Here is a 23,902-nt window from a genome sequence, read left to right as displayed (position 1 = left end):
CAAACTAATGGTCAATCATCATTATACAAAATTACATTTCTTTTTAGTATCATACATAATGTTAAGTGGGAAAAAAGTTTAAACGAAATATCCTAGAGGATAAAACTGTCATATTACAAATGTTTTAAAAGACTATTATGGGAAGTGGCTGTGGCTCAATCAGTTTGGCTCCCATCTACCATATAGGAGGCCCTGGGCTCATGTCCCGGGTCCTCCTTATGAGGGCAGGCTCACCCACACGCAACAGAGAGCCACCCAGCCCACAAGTGCTGCGGAGAGCCGACTCAGCAAGGTGACGCCACAAAAAGGGGGACAAGCAAAAACACAGAAGAGTGCACAGCAAACGGACACAGAGAGCAGACAGCAAATAAGCCATGGCGGGGGCGGGGGGTTGGAATTAATAAAAATACACACACAGAAAAATGCACAGCGAATGGACACAGAGAGCAGACAACATGCAACAGGCCGCAAGTGGGGGGGGGCAGATAAAATTTTAAAAATTTTTAAAAAGACAATTATAAAATGAAAATTTAATTCTTTCTCATATGTCATGATCTAAGTCAGTGTTTGAAATTCTAATGTCTAACAACGAAATGTAATGTGTAGTCTTTGTCTGGATCCTAATTCAAAAAAGCCTAGAAAGAAATAGTTTCTGGAGAGTGGGTGTATCTCAGTGATGCGTCACATGTGCCAGGTCCCGGGTTCAATCCCCAGGACCTCCTTAAAAAAAAAGAAAGAAAAGAAAGAAATAGTTTCTGGGACATGGCAAATTTGAAATGTACTGGATATTATATGACACCAAAGAATTATTGTTCATTTTATTAGGTGTGATAATAGCACAACAGCCATACCTTAAAATATGCATACTGAAGTATGAAGATGTGAAATGACATTGCTTTAAAATACTTCTACAAAGAAAAGAGCTAGATGAGGCTAATGTGGCAAAAATCTTGATAGTTACTAATCTGGGTAACAAGTTCATAGACATTCATGTATTATTTTCCATAGTTTGTGACATTCGAATTTTTTCATAATTTTATTAAAACATTCTATTGCCCAGATACACTTCTTTTGTTCTTGTTGTTGTTGTTACAGGGGATTGAACCCAGGACCTTGTAATGGGAAGCAGGTGTTCAACCACTGACCTACACCTGCTCCCCCCAGATACACTCTTGAAGGAGTCTATGGAAAAAAAAAATCCATGTGGTATTTAAAAGTTAAAGTACAAAGATTATGAAATTGACTTATTAGATGCATTCTGTTACATATCCACTTAGAATTCTATTTAAGAAAAATTTTAAACATTAAAATGGTATACCGAATGATGAGTCATAATGCTTTATGCCTAACCAACAAAATGCATGTGCCCAAAAGATGTATAATGTGAAAAGATGCCATTCATAAAAAAGCAACTTTTCTCCACTATAAATTTTTAAAACCCATGATATACTCTTTCTATCTCAAATACTTTTTAAAAATTATTTTCCCTTTTTAGGGATAAGAAAACTGCTCAGCAAAATTTCTGCAAATAATGCATAGCATAGCTTAAGTACAGTGCATTTTCTTCCAGCCAAAAGGACTAACAGGGAAAAATGAACATTTTCAAAAGCATTTTGGAAGCTTATTCCAGCTACCTCTGTGCTAAGCTCTCTTTTTCCTCCCAAAATACGTCACTTAACCGTCTGCCAAAACAACTCTTGCCCATTCTACCTGATCACACTCCCAAGCTGCAGCTTTTCCTGGATTCACTTCTCGATGACAAGCTGCTTAAACAGAGAGCACCTATCAAACCGAAAATGATCATCTGCTCCTTTCTTTCCTCCTTTCAGGGAATACTGCTGTCCATCAGGAGAAGTAATTAATGGGTTTATTATGTATGAAAGCGTCATCCCATCAGTTTGCTGTCTGGTTTGAATAGCTCATATCAGCTCTTCATTCATGCCAAGTGTGTTCACTGTCCAGAGATATGATAAAGCCGTACCTCCTTTCGGATTTTTCTCTCACTTTTAAAAAAACTGTGTGCCAGAACTATGTGTTACAGAAGTATAAGGACAGAAGAAATCACTTCATCCTCTATAGAAAGGAAGCTAATGGACTGAAAAGTTGGTAAAGAGAAAAACTAATAGAGGAAGCAAGAGAGTACAAGGGAACATCTATGCTTCCAGTCCAGGTGATTTTTTTTTTTTACAGCAACTTAATTTGGAAACTTATGTATTTCTGAAATATGGATAGCAGAACTTTTCCAGAAGGTAAAACATCTATAGATATGACCAGGATTTCTCACTGCTGAAACATTCAATGAATTTTTAATAAGTTCTGAACACTCAAATTGCCTGTGGTCAGTTCAACTGCTGTTATCAAATAGAGAAAGGCAAAATTCACCCTTCTATTTCTATAATCCCTTCGAAATGGAATCTTCACCTATTGTGTGCTATCCTAACTAATACCACAGATTACCAGGAATACAGATATAAAGATACTGCAAGAAATACAACACAGTGGTAAAAGGAAACACAAAAGGAAAGTATAGAAGGCATTTCAGGTATCGAAGCTTATTATTTCCAGCCAGTGTTGAAATTACTGAGCTTCAAACAAACCATTTCCAGGTAAGATTTAATTTTATAACATTAATTTATATCTTAACTACTGAAAGTGAGCCTGCTGATGTTATGAATAAGCCAGTAGATTTTAATTTCATGTGATCTTGCCTCATGCCTTATCAGATTTAAACCTTCTGAGATAAACACTTGTTTTTACTTATGCTGTATAAACCGTTACTGGATCATAAAACATTCCCCCCAAAAAAACATTCAGTTTTCATTGGATTTGTCCCATCTTTCATAATAAAAATCCCCCTTTTTAAAAAAATTTAATAGCCTGAAAAAAATATGTGAAGAGAGCCCTGAATGGTACACAAGAGCCACTCACAGATGCTATTTACTAAAGATATTCAAATGAACTTTGTTACCCCAGGCACTTGGTAAAACAAAGAAAAATTAATAAGTTTTTAAAATTTCTATTAATGCAAAAGAACAAAACTCAATGACTGATTTGTGTCTCTAACAACAACAAAGTTGTGATGTCACTTTTAATCACACTAAAGAAAACCAATCTCTAGTAGAAGAAGGTATATTACTCTAGTAGAATGGAGGTAATGTACCCTAATGATACGGGGTCTATTGCTGTAACATACTAAATGAAGACATTTTTCTGATTTAGCAACAAAACAAAAAGGATGTCTGGTACCTTACTACCTCAAAAGCTTTAACTCGGATCAAACTATAAAATGCAAAGACCTACTGAGCTATCAAAGAATACAGTGCCTTTTAGAAATTCCCTAGAAATCCATAACGAGACTTCTAGACAGATCTTTTGTAAAAACAATAGAAAGGTATTGTCAGACCTCTTCACATGACAAATTTTAATTCTCTACATAAATTTTTACCAAAAATTCAGTTTTCATATAACTTCAATTGGAAGAGTTAAGTTCAAAGCTTAATGTTTTCATAAAGAATCTTTTCATACAATATAATCACATTCCTATTATCTTAGAAGATGAGGGATAAGGGAAACAATAAAAGCAAATCACACCTAACTATAGAGATCTTTTGCTAATATTCAAAAAGCTATCAGAAATACTCAGTACTTGTCTACAAACCAGTCAAATTTGAAATTCTTCTCTTTCATTTCAATTAATTCTTTCATTATTTCAAACTCTGAGAGTGAATCATATGATTCCTTTACTCTTTTGAAAAAGGAGTGAACAAATAACCCTAAATGTCACAAATCTATCGCATCTGAATTCATTATAGAAATTCACTATCAATTTCCAGTATCAAAGGAGAACAGCAATTTAAATACAAGCAGTAATTGTATAATGTATCAATTGGTTTAAAGAAAAATGTTTTAGAAATTTCAAAACACCTCATTCTTATATCAGCCCTAACTAAAAGTACAGTATTGCTTTTTATCTATTTTGAGACTTACCAGAACCCTTAAGAGTTCTTTTCATTTGTTTTTTCCTTGTTATGATAATATTACACTTTGTAAAATAACATGCTTTGAAACATGTATATACAACTGTAAGTGAGAAATACTAACCAATATTCCAAATCATAAAGCGTTATTATAATCAACTTGGGCAAAATCTGAAGTTAATAATATTACACTCAAACAATTTGCTTCCAATAAACAGAACTGAAGGAGGCATACAATTATATTTCTTGAGTTTTCTGGATTTTATTTACTTATTGTTATGTAAGCACACACTCAAATCCCACCAGTTCAGGAACTTTGCTTCTTTGACTTATCTTCTATGAGGATGGATAGGTAAACAGACACTATCTATATCAACATCAGTCCCAGTTAATCTTTATTTGCTTTCCTACGCAAATCATACTTTTCTCTATAAAAATCCATTCTAAATAGTGATCATTGAGGTTTTAATAACAATTTAAAAAAAAACAAAACCCTATCATAATTTGGCATATTGTATTGTATGTTTTTCCTCTTCATTTAGGTGGAAAGTGTAAGAATAAAAAATATTAATTTTTAAATGTATCATTTATCAATGATTGCTTCAACTTTAGCATCTCATGGATAACAATAGGTAGAAGATTTTATGATAGTATCTGAAAAACTGGCTTATTTACAGGATTTTTTTCCTGGTAGATAGATTTAACAATTAAAGGGGTTTTGGATGTTCTTGGGAAGTACTCAATAACTACCTAATTGTTTCTATAATTTAGAATGTGTTTTATGTACTTGTGTTCACACATATTCATCTCAGATTAGTAAAGTAATATGATCATTTCTTTCATATAAACAGAGTGAACAGTTTGGCTAACATATCCTTGCAATGAAAGCTAATCCACAGCTTTAGACTCTGCTCACTCTAAATCATCCAAAGCTATAAACTTTTCATTTAACCATGAGAAAATAAAAGTCATTAGATAGGTCAAAATAAAGTACATACTCTAAAGAGTTCTGTCTAGATGCCAATCTAAAAAAATAAAAACAAACTTTGTCTGAAATAGCAGGCAATGTAATTTTGATATATAAAATTAGAAATATACCTAAAATTAATTTTAAGTGTTAACACTTAAAGAGACTGACAAAACAAAATAAATATAAATACAGCAAATGTGTATTTACTTTTATCTGCATAACTTCTAAAATTTTATTTACGTTTTTGAAAGAATTTTTTTCATTCCAGTTTAATAAAGTTTTTAAAGCTTAATTCAACAGGGCATTTCAATTAGCCAGTTTATTTATTCTTAATTTTCTGTATTCAAGTTGAATTAAATTTGAATAAGGACGACAGTGCATCGTGAAGATTCATCTCCTCTCCAGCTTTTTCCTGCTGTGAGAGAATAATCTTTGGTTTGTGACATCGCAATCTGCGTCTGGAAAAGTGGCTGTGATAGAAAACAGATGATTACATCCTTTCAGTGTGAACTAGCAGCAAAAGAGATATGAGCACTATCATTTCAAGCCATACCACAGAGACACTAAAGAGATGCATGACAAGAACCGAATCCAAGAAAGATGCTTTCATAGCACTTGATTTTCAGCATCAATGATTAAAGATAAAAGTACCATTTCACAGTTTACTTCATTAATAATTTGAAAAGGACAGTAAATATCATGTTCATTAAATTCAGAGATGATAATAAAATGAGGAAAATACCAGTAAACAAGCAGAAAATAATGGACAATAAACCTAGAGAACTGAGGAATCAGTGCAAAATTTCACCTTGATTCAAATGAAAATACTGATGCTATTCAGGAAATTAAGAAAAATTATCAATATACTTAGAATGGGAAAGTCAATTTCTCTGATGAGAAGGAGATTCCCAAATAGAAATCATAGGTGATTCCATAACATAGATAAATATATGGTATACCGTATAATATTGTAACATGAGGGGGTGAGTGAACATCTTTTTAATAAAACATGAATTCATGAGAGAAGAAGCTCTCTAATAAGTAAAACTACTGTGTTCTATGAAAGTCTTCAACAAGAAGTCTGCAAAAATAATAAAACTAAGTTGGTAGATAGCTTAATGAAGGAGGCAAAATTAGAGTTCCTCTTACAAGCACATACACATATATCTGGTTTCTTTGTATAATGTTGGTATGCAGCTATAGCTGCAAAGGAGAAAGCAGAATAATCAATCCATCACACAATGAACACAAGTGCAGTTTATCCTTTGATCAATGATGGTAGCTCCAATCCAAACTATCAACGATTTGTGATTCAGCGTCCTAGACTCAGGGCCTTTATAAAGCTGTATATAAAAAACAATAATAATTCCATGCATAACTACAAGCCAAGCTAAAGTCTTATTAAGTGTAGTTACACTGTTTGCTTACAATGATGATGTGTTAGAGAATTCTTAAAGCATTTATCTAGTCCTATGAAGTATAATAGCTAATTACTACCACTTTATTACTCAACATTGTTTGAAGATCCTGCCATCCTCCATTTTTCACATGGCATTGGAGGTATTAGTGAAGTGATTCAGACCACTCAGAAAATATTACCACTTTCATAGACCCATTCTTTGGTATCACAGTGTTAGCATCATCAGAATATGTTGACCTTCTTATTTATTGATTTTCACTATATAAATGTAGCATTAACTAACGTGCTCATTGAGTAACAAAAGTCAGAGACAGTTTCCAGTGTGGCTGTCATAATAAAAATCTTTGTTTATAGAACTTTCTTGGTGTGTGCTGGCTGGTGCATAATCTAAATCTATAGATTTATCTAGATATAGATTTAAAATATACCTATATATCTAGTTTAGATATATCAATACATACATGATGCTACTCTAAATACTTAGTACCTCATCAACTGCATATCTTTCTCCATATATGTTGCAAGGACATGGTCCTCTACATGCAGCAATTTCTGTATAACTTTTTTTAATATCTGCAAGAGTTTTCCATACCTAGGAACTTCCACTGCACTTTGATAATGCCTCTATTATAACATCTCATTAGATTGCATTGAAAATCTACTTATATAACTGTCTTGCCTACTAAACTCTGTATTCCTAAGTAAATAAATATTTAAAACATAGGACAAAGGCTACATAAACTCTATGCTGCAGCTCATCCTCTATATTAGAAATTAATGGTAAGAAGCATACTGAAGTATGTCAGGCATCACTCTAGAATTCATCTCCACATCGGATCAGGTGGAGTCAATTATAGACTCTAAAATTGTTCAAGGTAATTAGATGAGTGCATTCACAAGTACTCACCAGCAATCTGTGGTTTGATGGTGTGCACAAATCTGGACCTTTTGTTTTGATATCCCATCATTTTTTGGCAGTGGAACATTCTTTCAAAGAAGATCTTAGACGAAATGTTATGATAAAAAGCACATAAAAGCAAATCTGCCCTGGTTGTATTGGGATAGGAAACCTAAAGCCCTACTAACTAGAGGCCTCCTTCTCACTCTATTTATCCCAGGCTCTCCCCTCACCACATATCTGAGAACATCTCTGTTTTAGTTTCCTAGCTGCTAAAATAAATGGGTTGGCTTAACAACAGGGATTTATTGGCTCATGGGTTCAGAGTCTAGAAGGCTGGCTTCCTCCCAGGTCGGTATCTTCTGGCTGACTGGCAATCTCCAGGGTTTCTTGGCTTTTCCATCACATGGCAATGCACAAGATGGCATATTCTCCTTTCTCATTCAGATTCTGTTGACTTCCAGCTTCTGGCTGCTCCCCATGGCTTCTCTATCTGTCTGACTTTCACTCTTTTTATAAATGACCCCAGTATTCTGGGTTAAAGGCCATGTGCACTGCCATGTGACAGAAAAGCCAAGGAATCCTGGAGATTGCTGGCCGACCGGAAGATACTGACCCCAGGAGGAAGCAAGCTACCTAACCTCTGAAACCACAGCCTATACATTCCCATTGTTAAGCCAGCCCACTGTATAATATCTGTTTTATCAGCCATGAAACTAAAACAGTTTTTGGTACCAAGAGTGAGAGAATAAAATTCAACCCACCACAGCCTCCTAAAGTATATTTGTTATAATTGTTCTACCATCTAGAAGACCCACAATGCTATTCTTCTCCATTCTAACACTTGCTTTTGATTCAGTACAAACACTAGCAAATACCTTAATCTAAAAGTCCTAGTATGAGTTAGGTCAAACAACAGTTTTCTCTAGCCCAACTGGGCAACGGTTACAAACAGAGCTGCTCAGACCTTCAGAGTACTACTCAAATATTTGTTTGCCTCAATAATGATCACGCAACTAAGACCCAAGACTCCAATAAAATTACAAGTTGACAAGGTCTAAATATAATTTGGGTTGGAAAGTACCAAAAGTAACTGAAATTAACAAAATCTCAAAAAATAATATCATTTGCAATAAGAAATAAGTATAGAAAAGAAACAGTGAGAACCTGTCATAAGAAGACTCAGAACTGAGTGTGAGAAATCAATAGAATTTAATTGGAAGTAACAAGAGGTCCCCTTTATAATATTCTTTCACTTATAACATTCTCCCGAAGCACATACTTTATGGCAACATTTTAGTTGATACCAGGTTTGTGGGCTTTGCAATTTATTTGACTTTGAAAGTGAGACAGAGCTGAAGCACTTAGACCAGACTCCATATATTACCAAATATTTTCTCTAGCAGAATATTTTGGATCAAATCAACTCTTCCTTATAAAAAGAAGAAATATTCTCTTTCATCCAAAAATCATGTTTGAATTATGGTGACATACTGGTTATGTAATAATTTCTTCATTTCTATTCAGTAATCACCTCCAGGACTGTTTCCTGTTTACTAAGGAATTCTTAGATTATTGCTAAATTTCAAATGATTCCTGATTTGAAGCCAATCTCCCAAGTGAAAACTGTCTCTTCTCCTTTGAAATATTTTTAAAATTTTTGAAATGTATTCTTGAGATTATATTTATTTGAAAATATTTTCTTATGATTTAGTTCTAACACAGCCAACACTGACACACTTACCACCCTGATGTAAGAAATCAATTTTGCCATTTCTTCATTAAAATTATTATGGCCCCTCCATAAACAGGTCTGGAAAGCAAGACTCCAGTATGCAACATAACTTTATTCTATGATATAGCATAGGAGCTGTTCTCATTTATAGGTGTTTGTTAAGGTTTTTAAGGTATCATGAGAAGGACCTTTTATAGCCATAATTATACAACTGTCTTCGTTACAAATACTTCAAATAAATGTAAATAACAAGACAGAGAAAAAGCCATTTTTGAAGATAAATAAAACTTCAGAGTCTCAAACTACTTTCCTTTTCAGTACCCTCTTCCCTCTTCTGCCACCCTGAGTCAACCTCCTTTGGTGGAGCAACATCCTAGATAGAGGTAAAGTAATCAATATCACAGTGTCCCTTGGGAAGGAAACCAACTCTCAACAGTAATTTATTATGTAAAAACAGTTACTGATCCACATAGTCACAAAGGCATGAATTAGTTATAGCAAGGTGAATGTCCTGTGAAAACAAACAAAAGGTATTTTTGACTGGTGATAGTACCAAGGAGCTAGGGAAGATTGAGTGTCCACTGCATCACTTTAATGACAAACAACAGTGAGAAAACCCACCCACTACCCTTTTTCAAAACGAAGTAAACAAAAAACACAGCAACTACATTTAAAGAGAACACAGAAGGCTGGGCTTCTTACAATCAAACAAGTACTGGCTTTCAGAAAACAATCGAGAATGAGCTCGGAGAATGAGCTCCAACACTCTCACCTGAAAAGATTCTGCAGCTCATCTATTGCTACCACATGAAGATCATCAGATTAACCTTTCAATAAATGTTGAAGATTAGATTCAGACAAATCCCCTTTCCTCACCTCCTCCTCCTCCCCTCCCTTGCCTTTATTCACAAGCATTTAAAAAAAAATGTACATCACAAAACATAGTGACTGTATATATTCACATTCTCTCTTGTCAGGAGGCTATGACAGTGTATTAGATCCCAGCCCACAGTTCATATGCTCTCCTTCAAGAATACCTTTGAAAGAAAGGATGACCTTTGCATATTTTTCTACTCATTACACCCTGTATCTATATCTGCAAAATTCTGAACCTTGGAATTGTTTGGCTCTTTCTGCAAATGGAGAATCACATGTTCTATTATATATTAAGTATAATTATACTCTTGTCTTATGGTAAACTAGTTCTCCTGTTAGAGCAGCCAATCTTAAATCAAAAAGAACTATTTCAAAATTCTCTGTTCTTATTTAAACTACAAATGAATTGGCCCAGCAAAACTTATAGGTCAGAGTAGATGAAGACGGAAAAAGAAAATCCCTCTCTAGGCAGAGACCCACTGCAGATTGGTCAACCTGAACAAAGTGGAACTTGTATATTATTAATACTTCCTGAGCACCCTCTGAATATCTTGTGGTACTAGATTATGGCAAAATATTATAGACAAAGGAGGTCTCTCAAGGGTAAGGGGGGAAGAGGGTGGGGAAAAGCATGTTAAAAAATTGTAACAATAATACTAAATGAAAATTAAATTATAAAAACTGTTCCCTAAAAGGTCTGAGAAAAATAGAAATCAGTTTTCCCTTTCCTATGGTTTCCATACCTAAGAAACATTAAAAGGATACAAATTACAAATAGGGAAACCATAAACTCATTTTTATACTTAAGTCCCAAGTCTAACAAAACAAAACATAAAAAATGGATAGGAAAAAGAGGTATATGTCCATGCCAAGAAAGAGTAGAGAGTAGGGGTGGTGGAACAAAACAGTCAATAGATGGGACCTAGAGGCTTATATAATACTCCAGATTTCTTTTTCAGATCCTGTATGGACCTGTTTAGGAAGGTTTATATATTTGAGAATATTCAGAATTCTAACTCTGAAACACATTATCTCCTCTTCTTTTAAAAATAACTCTCTACTTTCATTTTGTATACCAATCTGATTATAGCTTACCCCACAGAGCACTATCCCAAAGGAATCAACCCTTAAACCCACCTCCAAAATAAAACTTAGATTTCGAATGTGTGTCTAGACTGTACAGTTGATAAACCAACAGAAAATATTCTGATCTGAGCAATTCATTTCCAACAAATATCTACATGGCCTTAGGTTAAACCTCAACCTACCTGGCCCTCGGTTTGCTCATCTAAAAAGTTAAAGATTTGGATCAAACTAAGATCTTTTTCAGGTGAACATCCTGTGATGCCCCAGAATGAGGAAAAATATACCAGTGGTTCAGAACACATCAACTTCACCCAACTAAGGATAGTTATTATGTAACCCTCAGGAATCTTAAAGGGCACATACAAAGAAACAATAGGGAAGAACTCAAGTGGTCAAGAAAAAAGCAATTTAAATGTGGTTGTATATTTTTCTTACATCAACTGTTGGATAATAGCAGGAACAATCTCCAACATTTAAGATTGGTTTTAGAGGAAATACCAATTAGTTTTAACTATGAATTTATTACATAATGATAGTTCTCAATTTTTTATTCTCTAGTTTTCAAAACAAGAATCAACTCACTTTTTCACTATGGTTTGAATTTTAAAGAAAAAAAGGACAAGGAAAGCAAAGGTCAAGAATTAAGATATTCTGGTTGAATCAGCACTATTTTTTAAAACTATCCCATAGTAAACCAGTGTAGTTCACAGCAATCAGGCAGAGTGAAAACGAGGTACAAGAAAATCAAACATGTAAAGCTGAGGATACATTATTTTTAAATTACCCCAGAAGCAGCAAAATTCTTATTTGGAAATTATACTGTATAGTTGACAGACATATACACTCCCACACAGATTGAATATCTTTTTATTAGCAGCATACCTTTCACATACAAGTGCACTGGGAATGTCTTAACATGACAAGACTACATAGAGATAGCCTGCTCTAAAATAATTTCCCTTTACCTGTTATTTTACTTACATAAGAGTACTCTAATAGTCATAAATACTCCAAATGTACTGCAAATACTCCAAATGCCCCTAACAATAGTCTCTTGGATTTCTCCAGTTGTGGGTTGATGACCATATATGACACAAACACAAACTATAGATATTAAACATACATGTACAGGTTTCCTGAAAGAGGTATCCTGGGAGAAGGCACAGCATAAGTGAGTATGTAATGAGTACTACATTAGGTAGTCAGATGCCCAAGGAGAGGAAAGGAAAGGGAATGTCACAGAGAAAGAAGCTAGAAGCTAAATATAAATTTGTGCCACAACTTGGCCCATTTATCATTATCTATACAGAGAGTAACCAAAATTACTTCTTGCTCTAAGTGGAGGTTTAAGCAAGTAATGTAGCTGGTTCCCAAGTCCCACTTATACCATACGCTAATTAATTAATCAAGAATAGTATGAAAATTACTAACTTACAATACTATTCTGGGACAAAAATATATAGCTCTCATATAGCTAAATCTAACCTATCCTAAAAATGGTATCACTTCTGTACATCAAAGGACTTCATAATGAAAGTAAAAAGACAACCTACACAATGGGAGAAAATATTTGGAAACCATATATCTGAGAAGGGTTTAACATACCGAATATATAAAGAAATCCTGCAACTCTACAACAAAAAGACAAACACACCAATTAAAAACTGGCAAAAGACTTGAATAGATAGTTCTCCAAAGAAGATATATAAATGGCCAAACAGTATATGAAAAGATGCTCAACATCATTAGCCATTAGGGAAATGCAAATCAAAACCACAATGAGATACAATTTCACCCTCACCAGAATGACTACTATTTTAAAAAGAGAGAGAATATAAGTGTTGGAAATGATGTGAAGAAACAGGTAAAATCATTCATTGTGGTAGGAATATAAAATGGTACCGCCTCTGTAAATGACAGTTTAGAAGTTCCTCAGCAAGCTAAACAAAGAATTACCATGTGACTTGGTATTTTAGTTTCCTTGGCTGCTCAAGGAAATACTATACAATGGGTTGGCTTAAACAAAGGCAATTCATTGTTTAAGCCAACCCCCATCAGTTTTGAGGCTAGAAGAAAGTCCAAATCAAGGCATCACTAAGGTGATGTTTCCTTCACAAAGACTAGTATCCTGGGGTTGGCTGCTGGTGATCCTTGGTCCTGGGCTCCTCTGTCACATGGCAATACACATGGCAGCCTCTCTGTTCTCTCCTCTCTCTTCTGTGTTCTATTGACCTTCAACTTTTTGCTTCCCATGACTTTCTCTCTAGGTGTCTGAATTTCATTCCACTAATAAAGGACTCCAAATAACAGGATTAAGACCCATCCTGATTGAGTTGAACTACATGTTAACTGAAGTAACTTCATCAAAATGTCCTACTTACAATGGGTTTACAACCTAAGGAATAGATTAAGTTTAAGAACATGTTTTTCTGGGGTACATATCTCTAAACCACCAAACTTGGCAATCTCACTTGTAAGTATATACCCAAAAGAACTGAAAGCAAGGACTTAAATAGACTTTCATACTGATGTTCATAGTGGCATTATTCCAACTGCCAAAAAATGGGAGCAACCCAAGTACCCATCAACCAATGAATGGATAAACAAATTGTGGTATGTATATATATATATAAATATATATATATATATATATAATGGAATATTATTCAGCCATAAAAAGGAAAGAAGTTCTGATACATGAGACAACATAAATAAACCCTGAAGACATCATATTGATGGAATAAGCCAGACACAAAAGGATAAATATTGTATGATCTCACTGATACGAAGCTCTATGAAGAGCAAATTCATAGAATCAGAAACTAGAATACAGGTTACTAGGGGCCAGGGTAGGGATAGAGAATGGGGAATATGGTGGTTTGGAGCTGTATGTATGAAAGGTTTAATTAAAAAGCAGTGGCTGCTAAAGTAATATGCTTGCTTTGCTGATGTGGCTCAGTGTTAAGCACTGGCTTCCTGCACATAAGGTCCCCGGTTCTAACCCTGGCCCCAGTAACTCAAAAACAAAAAAAAAAATTACAATTAAGTTACAGAAATGTAACATTAAAGTACATTGAGGAAGATATGTAATAGCCTTAAATGAAAATATGCATTGATAACTATATTACCAACCCATCATCTAATCATTTCACTTGTATGTATTTCACTCAAAATGAACAGAGCTTATAGACTTGCACATAAAAAAAATTACTCCATGTTTATCTTCACTATTGCTCCAGTGCACTCTGTTTACACTGTAAACATTTTTCTAACTCTGGTTATCTGTGGCATCTTGAAAGGATTAGATATAGCATATGGCATCATTCCAATGACTCACTATTTGAAAAAAGTGGGAGCAAAAAAAATTGCTTAAAGACCTAACTTTTTAGGCCTAAAGGTTAGTGAGAGTATGGCATCATTTTCAAAGCTCATGCAACCTAACTCAGAACTCCTGAAATAACATTCAAAAAGAGAAGCTGAAGGCATGATTATCTGTCTTACAGGAAACGTCCTAAAAAGACATCTGATGGTTATTAATAGGGGAAAATGTGGGAGGAGTAGTCAGTAGGTTATATGTGAATCCCCTATATTTTCTATTTAACTTTTCTGTAATCCAAGACTTCTCTAAAAATAAAGTGTATTTAAAAAAAAAAGACTTTTGAAGACTACCAGTCCTACTAGAAAAGGTATGACTTCGAACAAACCATTCCCCTCCCCATATCCTCCACTTCTAAAAGTAAGGCGGCCACTACACACAGCCAGAAACCCAAACAGAATGGCAGCAACTGTGTGGCACAAGTGGAGCGGTTCCCAAAAGCACTACAGCTCCAAACATACCACCAACAGTCTACTGTGATAACTGAAATTCCACCATTCCAAATCCATTTTTAAAAACCTTTTTCCTTTTATAGAAAGGTCAAGTAAAAGAAGGGATAATGCATATGTTCAATTTAAATAATCATTAAGCAAACATTACTAACCATCACCCAAGTCAAAATACAGAATACACAAAATCACAGAGGTCCACTCCTGCCCCCAATACCCACCGTGTGCCACTCCCAATAGCAACCCCTAAAGACTACCTCACTAGAGATGACCACAATCCTGATTTTTGTAATAATCATTTCCTTGACTTTCATTTTACTATCTCCATGTGCATCTCTTAATAACACAGCTTATTTTTGGGTTTGAACTTTATATAAATTGAATCATATCGAGGTTTTGAGGTATTGTGTGTGTGCGTGTATTGTTTCTTTTACCCCACATCATGTCTGAGAGATTCACCCACTTATTTACGTATTCATTCCTCTATTAATGGACATTTCAGTTGCTTCTATCGGAGTCTCTTCTGAACAATACTGCCATTAACATTCCTGCTCATGTCTTCTGGTGCACATATGCTAGCATTTGTCTACAGATTCTTCCAAGAGTGAAAATGTTGAAGCTTCAACTTCACTGAAAAATAACAAACTGTCGCCCAAAGTGAATATATCGACATACACATATACCAACTGTGTGTGAGAGAAGAAGTTCATTCTTTGAATTAATTACTGGTTTTCAAAAATTCACTGTTATGACACTGAGATCACCAGATCACTATATCAGCTACAATCTTCCTCCCCATAATCTCAACATCAAACATCCTACTCTACAGCCACCATTCCCAACTTTCCAACTCACACTCCCTCTAAGCACTTCAACAATTTCTTCAAGCCTAAAGGAATCTATGGCCCATTGATCCCACCACCTTTCCATTGCACCTCACCACTCTCATGCCTTCACTTCCCTCCTTACTCAGCTTAAATTCTAGGTCAATCATAATCATTGCCTTTTCTGTCTCTCATTTTACCGCATTTTCTTGGCTAAAACATAATCATAATTAAATCCAATTCTGCATCCCTCTATGCCTGTATCCCTCTTTGCCAGCAGAAGGCAAATGGACCAAAAACACACCTGTTCTCACCTTAAACTCATGACCACTAACCTCAAATGGGCCCCTATTACGACCCAGCAACCATACCATATTTTTCTTTCATTCACTCTTCCACGCCCTAGACAAACAACTATCTACTATCTCCTCATACTTTTAACACCTCCTCCCACAACCTCATTCACAGCTTTCTTATTTCAGTAAGAAAATAGAAGCAATTAGAAGGGTACTTCTTCAAGCCTCCAGCATCACATCTATCTACCTACCTATATTTATGCCCATGTAGTCTGCCATCCCTAGAATGACAGTTGAGAAGCTCTGCAAGCCCCTCACAATGGACAATCTCTCTACCTTAAACTAGACCCCATCAACTCAGGTCTACCAAAGAACATAGATCCAGAAATTCTCACTCCTTTTGACATTATTTTTTGCCCTCTTTGCTGGATCTTTCTATCAATAAATAAACAGGTAAAAAAAATAAAAATAGGGAAACGGACTTTGGCCCAGTGGTTAGGGCGTCCGTCTACCATATGGGAGGTCCGTGGTTCAAACCCCGGGCCTCCTCGACCCGTGTGGAGCTGGCCATGCGCAGTGCTGATGCGCGCAAGGAGTGCCGTACCACGCAAGGGTGTCCCCCGCGGGGGAGCCCCCACGCGCAAGGAGTGCGCCCGTGAGGAGAGCCGCCCAGCGTGAAAAGAAAGTGCAGCCTGCCCAGGAATGGCGCCGCCCACACTTCCTGTGCCGCTGACGACAACAGAAGCGGACAAAGAAACAAAAAAGCGACAAAGAAACAATACGCAACAAATAGACACCAAGAACAGACAACCAGGGGAGGGGGGGAAATTAAATAAATAAATAAAAATCTTTAAAATAAATAAATAAATAAATAAATAAATAAAAATAAATATGGAGTTATTTCCCCATCTTAAAAAATTGTCTTGACTCACTTTCCCCACAAGCCCATTATTTTCCTTCCCACTTTAAAATTAAAAGTTGTTTATATTTGCTGTCTCAAATATGTCTCTTTCCATATTCTTTTTTAAATCCAAAAATAATAATAATAATTTATTCCACAATTCCAAAAACAACTGTTCTTGTCAAGGTCACCAGTAACTTCATGTTGTTCATTTCAATGGTCAATTATTTTTAGCTGCATTTTAACACAGTAAACCACTTCTTCCTGGAAATTCTTCAACACGATCCTGGTTTTTCCTTCTACCACTCATGTCCACTCTCCTGGGCTGGTTTCTTTTCATCTTCCTAAGCTCTAAATACAGGGCTCAGTGCTCTTCTAGCTATAATCAGTTCCTTGGTCATCAAATACAGTCTCATGACTTTAAATATTATCTATAGGCTGATATCACCCAATTGTATATCTCCAGCCCAGATCTGTCTCCCAAACTCCAGATGCCTTTATCAATAGCCCACACAACATCTCCATTGGATGTTGTGCTGGGTCTCTTCCACTTGCCACTCTAAATTTATTCTCCACCCTGCTCTGTCCTAGGAGGCTATCCTGCCTGGACTGCAGCACAGGCTTCTCTTGCCTTCTGGCTTCCGGTAAGTTAGGCTTATGGGAAACCCTGGCAGGAGACTGGAGGGGAGGAAAAAGTATAAGACCAGAGAATTTTTCCCCTTGTCTCTCTCCTTACAAAGTCGCCTTCACTGGCTCTTAACCAAATGTGACTCATCCTCTTAAGCTGGCCTTCTCTACATGAATCTCTCATTCAGGTGTCTAGTATCTAGGTGTGATAACATCTCTGCTGTTCCCTGCCCTCCTAATACTGTACTCTCTCTGTGCTTCCTCTATATCCTACCCAAACATTTGTAAACAGTTCCTTTTAAAGTTTCCTTCCAATTATATTGGATGTGCAATCCAGTTCCTACAGTAACCCTGAGTAATATAAATGCCTAACTGGCATTTCGATTTTAACATGTTCAAAACTGAGTTCCTCCTATACCCATCTCTGTTAACAGCAACTCCCTTTTTCAGCTGTTCAGTCCAAATATCTGGGATCACCCCCATACATCATTTCTATCTGATACACCACAAAACAGATTCAGAACCTAACCATGTTTCACCACCTCTGCTGCTACTACCCTGGCCCCAACCACCATCATTGCTTGCCTGGATTATTGCAATAACTTTCTAACTGCTCCCTCTCCTGCCAGTTTTCAATTCATTCCAATACAGCAGCCAGAGTGAGCGTGTTAAAACATTAGTTAGCTATTATCACTCCTCTCTTCAAGGCTTCCCATCTCATTCAGGGTAAAGGCTAACATCTTTATGTTGGTCTATAAGGATCCACAAACTCTGACCACCTGTGCCTCTGGCCTCCTCTCCTTGCTCACTTTGCTTCAACCACACTGGTCTCCCTGCTTTATTTTTATCCTAAGCAGATATCACTTGACATTTTACATGCTTTCCTTTGTTTTTCTGTTTGTCTGTTTTATTGTTTGTCTCCACCCCTTGGAATGTCAACTCCATGAGGCAATGATTTTGTCAATTCTGTTCACTGCCCATCCCCTGGAACAGTACCTGGCAGTTGATACCATTTCACATTCAACAGATTGACCACTACATGCTGGCAAGGATTGGAAGACTAGGAACCATGGCTTATCTCTACTTTGGAGAGTAATTTGGCACTATCTAGAAAAGTTTAAGACACATATCTAACAGCCATAATTTTTCTGAATTTATGTATACAAAAAAGGACAGCATACCAAAATCCAAATCATTTCAGGGAGTATGGTCAGACTATCTATAAGGTATGCAAGATTTTTTTTTCCTCTGAAGATTTTATGATCACAGAATCAATACCTCTTCTCAAAAGTAAACCAATATTGCTCTACTCCAACCTGTATGAAGAAAACAAAGCCACTCTTCTCAAGCACATGTAGTACAGTGAGAAGAAAAGGATCAGTTATGAGCAGGGTGGGGAAGAAAGGTAAACATGATTTCAGAAAGATGTGATAGTCTCATTTTTCCAAGAAACCAATCACAGATAAACCAGCCACTTGAGTAGTCAGTGATAATGAGCTTTTTAAACAAAGGCAGACTATAAGAAAAACACATGAGACCTAAACCATGACAGATTTTAAAATAGAAATAATTTTCTAAACTATAAGCCAGTAGATATGACTGCCAAGTTATGCTAGAAGTTTGAGTCATTTTTAAATATTTATACAGTATCTCTTACTTGCCAAATACTGGACTCATAACTTTATACACACATACTCCATGCATTGATATTATTGTACTACTTCAATTTTCTGCCCTAAACTTTTAGCAGAATAGTTGATAAGAACTGACACTGACCGGCTGATACTTTTTCTTTATTCCTTTCTTCCCATATTGAAGAAAAGACATTATAAAGCCATAAGTGGCCCAAATACAGGTAAGAAGAGAGAAAACAGACAGTGGGCCAGCAAAATCATTTTGTATTATAAGGCCTGAACAGTCACTGAGCTGAATACTGTCAGCAAAGCTAAATTATGCTATATGCCTCATGGGTTTAATGAAACAGGCTGGATCTTGGTATTCTGACTCAGAATCTCATACTATCTCCAATTACCTCCTTCTTTGCTACTCAGAGGTTTATTTTATTAATTTGGAAGAAAAGTGATCACTTTGGATTCTCAGTCTGCAACAGGCATTCAAGAATACAGACAGATGAGAAAGAAGAAAGGTAGAACTCAATAACAGCATAAAAGTGGGGAGCAGGAGGGAGTTCAAAATAAACAATCCAAAAAAATAATTAATTTAGTTTCATTTCCCTGCTCTTCACATCTTCAGCCTTAAAATTTTTTAACCTGGCAATATGTTTTTTATTGAGATAATTGTACATTCACATGCAGCTCTAAGAAATAATATAGAAAGATTTCACTTGCACACCCATTCTTACTCCATTATTTCCTGTTACTACTCTCCAGATTCACACAGCTGCACATCACTCAAAGCAGAGTCTATCTATCTAAGATACCAGCTGGTCATATAAGGAATGGGTTTTTCACTTTATTGGTAATACTGTGTTCCAAAGAAAAAAAGAAAAAAAAGCAAAGTTTGGTGTTCAAATACATATGGCCTTTTTTAAAACAAATTTTTCTGTCTTTTTATTCTTTCTATATTTAAAATTCACTTTAGCTGAACGACAAAAAGACAAAATATGGAGAACGCACATTCATTTGGCTTTAACCTAAAATAATCGATTTGCTTCCCATGAGCCTTGGATGTTGCTGAGGTACATTTGTTAAATTAAAGGAGCAATTTTTCCTGAGGAATCTTTTAATTTTGTTCCAATCACTAGAGTCATGTTTACATATTTCCTTGCACAGATTCAACCATTTTTTTCCCTTATAAACCTTTAGAATCCTTGTCCTTTACTTGGATTTAAAATCCAAAGACCAAAGGAATGAACTGTTATAAAAAAGCAAATTAAAAGTACTGTCAATAAAATGTCTATGCAATTTGCATAGCACTAAGCAGTATGCATGCAACTGAAACTCATACCTGCAGAGCTAAGGAGGACACTGAAATCTGTCCCCCTCTGTGATTCTCCACTTTCATTATTGACCTCTTTTTCAGTATCTTGATATCGATCCCAGTTAGAGACGATCTTCCTTTTAGAATAATTTCCCTGCTCATCATTCTCTTCTCCACAGTTCTCTGCATCACTGTCATCTTCAGGCTGTAATCATTAGAGATAAATCAGTAAGCAGGCAGTGGAAATTTTGACCTCAGTGACATTAGCAGTAAAACAAGGCAAAACAGTATATATAGGTATAACAATAAAGAGCAAATGTATAGACTAAGTCGCCTGAGGATATTAAATAATATTTCAAGAGAAATCCATTTCTTTTTTTAAAGATTTATTTATTTATTTATTTCTCTCCCCTTCCCCTCCACCCCCCCACCCCAGTTCTCTGTTCTCTGTGTCTATTTGCTGCGTCTTCTTCTTTGTCTGCTTCTGTTGTTGTCAGCGGCACAGGAATCTGTGTTTCTTTTTGTTGCGTCATCTTGTGTCAGCTCTCCGTGTGTGTGGCACCATTCCTGGGCAGGCTGCACTTTCTTTCACACCGGGCAGCTCTCCTTACAGGGCACACTCCTTGCGCGTGGGGCTCCCCTACGCGGGGGACACCCCTGCGTGACAGGGCACTCCTTGTACGCATCAGCACTACACATGGGCCAGCTCCACACGGGTCAGAGAGGCCCGGGGTTTGAACCGCGAACCTCCCATGTGGTAAACGGATGCCCTAACCACTGGGCCAAATCTGCTTCCCAAAACAGTCTATTTTAATAGTTGTTTCATCTGGTTGAAATAATCAAGGCTCTAAGAGTCTTCAACTCAGAGGACTTTAGGACAGAAATAAACCCTCCCTTTCAGTTTGCAGATTAACAAACATACTTCACAAAGATGCTTTATAAACTTTAAAGGGGCCCCTGTTCAGATGCACTCCAGAATACAGTTCCCAGCCCTTGGATCTATAAAGGTTAAAGCAGCATGCACAAAAATGCAGACTGTAAGAAATTCTAAAGAGTCAGTTTCTTCAACAAATAAATTGCAATGGGAAAAAAATTGGTGATGTGGCAGGGAAAGAAGCCTATAGATTAAAAGATCATAAGGGATAGATAACCAGTTGTAATGTACGGAAACATTTGTATTCTATTATAATTCAAGCAATCTAACAAGAGAGGCAATGGGGAAATACGAACAAAGACTAGATATGTGATTATTAAAGAAATCCTGTTATTTTTATTTATTTATTCTTTGGTGTGATACTAGTAATGTGATTTACTTAAACATCCTTATTTTTTACAAATAAATACTGAAGTAATTATCAGTGAAAAAATATGACTTCAGGGATTTGCTTCAAAATAATGCTGGAGGAGCAACACTGGGTTTCAATGAAAAAAGACTGGGCATATGTGATAACTGCTGAAGCGAGATGACGGATACATGGAATCCATTATATTATTTTCTCTACTTTTGTATATATTTGAAATTTTCCAGAATAAAAAGTTATATTTTAAAAATGAAGGAGTATATTAGTCAGCCAAAGGGGTGCTGAGGCAAAGTACCAGAACTCTGTTGGCTTTTTTTTTTAATGTTACATTCAAAAAATATGAGGTCCCCATATACCCCCCACCCCCCTCACCCCACTCCTCCCCCCATAACAACAACCTCCTCCATCATCATGAGACATTCATTGCGCTTGGTGAATACATCTCTGAGCACCACTGCACCTCATGGTCAATGGCCCACACCGTAGCCCACACTCACCCATAGTCTACCCAGTGGGCCATGAGAGAACATACAATGTCCGGTAACTGTCCCCACAGCACCACCCAGGACAATTCCAAGTCCCGAAAATGCCCCAACATCACATCTCTTCCTCCCACTCCCTGCCCCCAGCAGCCGCCATGGCCACTTTCTCCACACCAATACCACATTTTCTTCAATTACTAATCACAATAGTTCATGAATAGAATATCAGTAAGTCCACTCTAATCCATATCTATTCCTCCATCCTGTGGACCCTGGAATGGTTGTGTCCACTCCACATCTATATCAAGAGGGGTCTTAGATTCCACATGGATGCTGGATGCAATTCTCCTGCTTTAAGTTGTAGGCACTCTTGGCTCCCTGGTGTGGTGGGTGACCTTCTTCACTTCCATGTTAGCTGAGTGGGGTAAGTCCAATAAACAAGAGTGTAGGAGTTGCAAGTCTGTTGAAGCTCAGGGCCTGGCTATCACATGGTCAGTACAGAGATTCAGGTTCCCTGGGTATACACTAAACCGCAGCGCCAACTACAGATCCGGTAAAAGTAACAAGAGAGGCTTGTGAACAAAGATCACATCTGAATCCAGCTCCATCACACAGAAACACAAACTCCAAAGTAGGGCCAACTGACATGGCACTGAAGTCCATCTGCCATGACCGTAGAACCTGTGGGTCTCTGTAACCCTCAGAAGAACCAATACTGAGGTCGTATCTACTTTATCTGTCTCTGGGACTCTGCTGAGGTGTGCATAAGGGCGACCCCTCTGATAACCTCCCTGCTCTTTTTGGAGACTCACAGCTAAATAAACTCATTTGTCCTTTCCATTTCCCCCTTTTGTTCAGGTCAAAAAGCATTTTTAACTCCAGTATTATACGTAGACTGAGATATTCTGCTGGTCTGAGTTGACCCTTTTATTCAAGGTCATTTTCTAGTTACATCATCAGCTGGTACTTGGTAGTAATCCCTCGGCACCAGGGAGGCTCATCCCCGGGAGTCATGTCCCACGATGGGGGGTGTTGGCTTTTATAAAGGGTATTTAGTTGGGGTTTGGGGTAGAAGCTTACAGTCACAAGGCCCTAAAGAGTGCAACTCAAGGTACCATAAGAGGTACTTTCTCACTCAAAGTCATTGGCCACATGTTGGAGCAAGATAGCAGGCAATGTCTGCAAGATTTCAGCATTCCTCTTTCCTCTTAAGGCTCCATGGTCCCAGCTTCTTCCACCTCAGCCATGTCATAAGGCTTGTCATTTTTCCTGAGTCTCCTCTCTTTCCTGGCTCAGCTGCTCTGGTCTCTCCACAAGGTTAGCCATAGACCATCAGGCTCAGCTCTGTTTCCCAGGCCTCTGCCATGGCTAATGAGCTGCCCCTCTTCCTCTGTGTTCCTCTCCTATGATCTATTTCCATGTTCTCCTTCTCCATGTGAGCATTTGTTTTATCCCCAAGGGGGCTGGGACTCGACAATGAGCTGCACTCTAATGATGTGATTGGATCAGAGCCCTAATCTTAATTAAAATAATTTAATCAGATGTCTCAGCTGAATCTAATGCAGCCAAAGGGTTATTACACTAGTGGAACCTACCAGTTTACACATATACTCTATATCTCTTTTTGGAATTTATAAATAATATTAAATTGCTACAAGGAGGTATACAGAATCTAAAGTCAGGGTTCAAAGAAGCATCCCAAAGATTATTAAATCCTCATCAAGAAAAAAACTAGTGAATTGTA

General features: G+C 36.7%; 2 protein-coding genes across 3 annotated transcripts in view; one reads left to right on the top strand and one right to left on the bottom strand.

Annotated features, from left to right (window-relative positions):
- Positions 1-23,902, bottom strand: part of AVEN (apoptosis and caspase activation inhibitor) — a 197,402-nt gene that overhangs the window by 127,447 nt on the left and 46,053 nt on the right. The window contains exon 3 of the mRNA XM_071212397.1: positions 20,403-20,580. Coding sequence (XP_071068498.1) covers positions 20,403-20,580 — 178 coding nt within the window. The remainder of the gene's footprint in view (positions 1-20,402; positions 20,581-23,902) is intronic.
- The window catches only part of CHRM5 (cholinergic receptor muscarinic 5), a 111,371-nt gene continuing 88,890 nt past the window's right edge, over positions 1,422-23,902 (top strand). Inside the window, exon 1 of one of the 2 annotated variants that reach the window (XM_058293857.1) lies at positions 1,422-2,606. The gene's annotated coding sequence lies outside the window, so the exon portion shown is untranslated. The remainder of the gene's footprint in view (positions 2,607-23,902) is intronic. The other variant, XM_058293856.1, reaches the window with a different exon arrangement.

This window comes from Dasypus novemcinctus, chromosome 3 (genome assembly GCF_030445035.2).
Source record: "Dasypus novemcinctus isolate mDasNov1 chromosome 3, mDasNov1.1.hap2, whole genome shotgun sequence".
NCBI lineage: Eukaryota > Metazoa > Chordata > Mammalia > Cingulata > Dasypodidae > Dasypus > Dasypus novemcinctus.
This window is presented reverse-complemented; position numbering and strand designations above follow the sequence as displayed.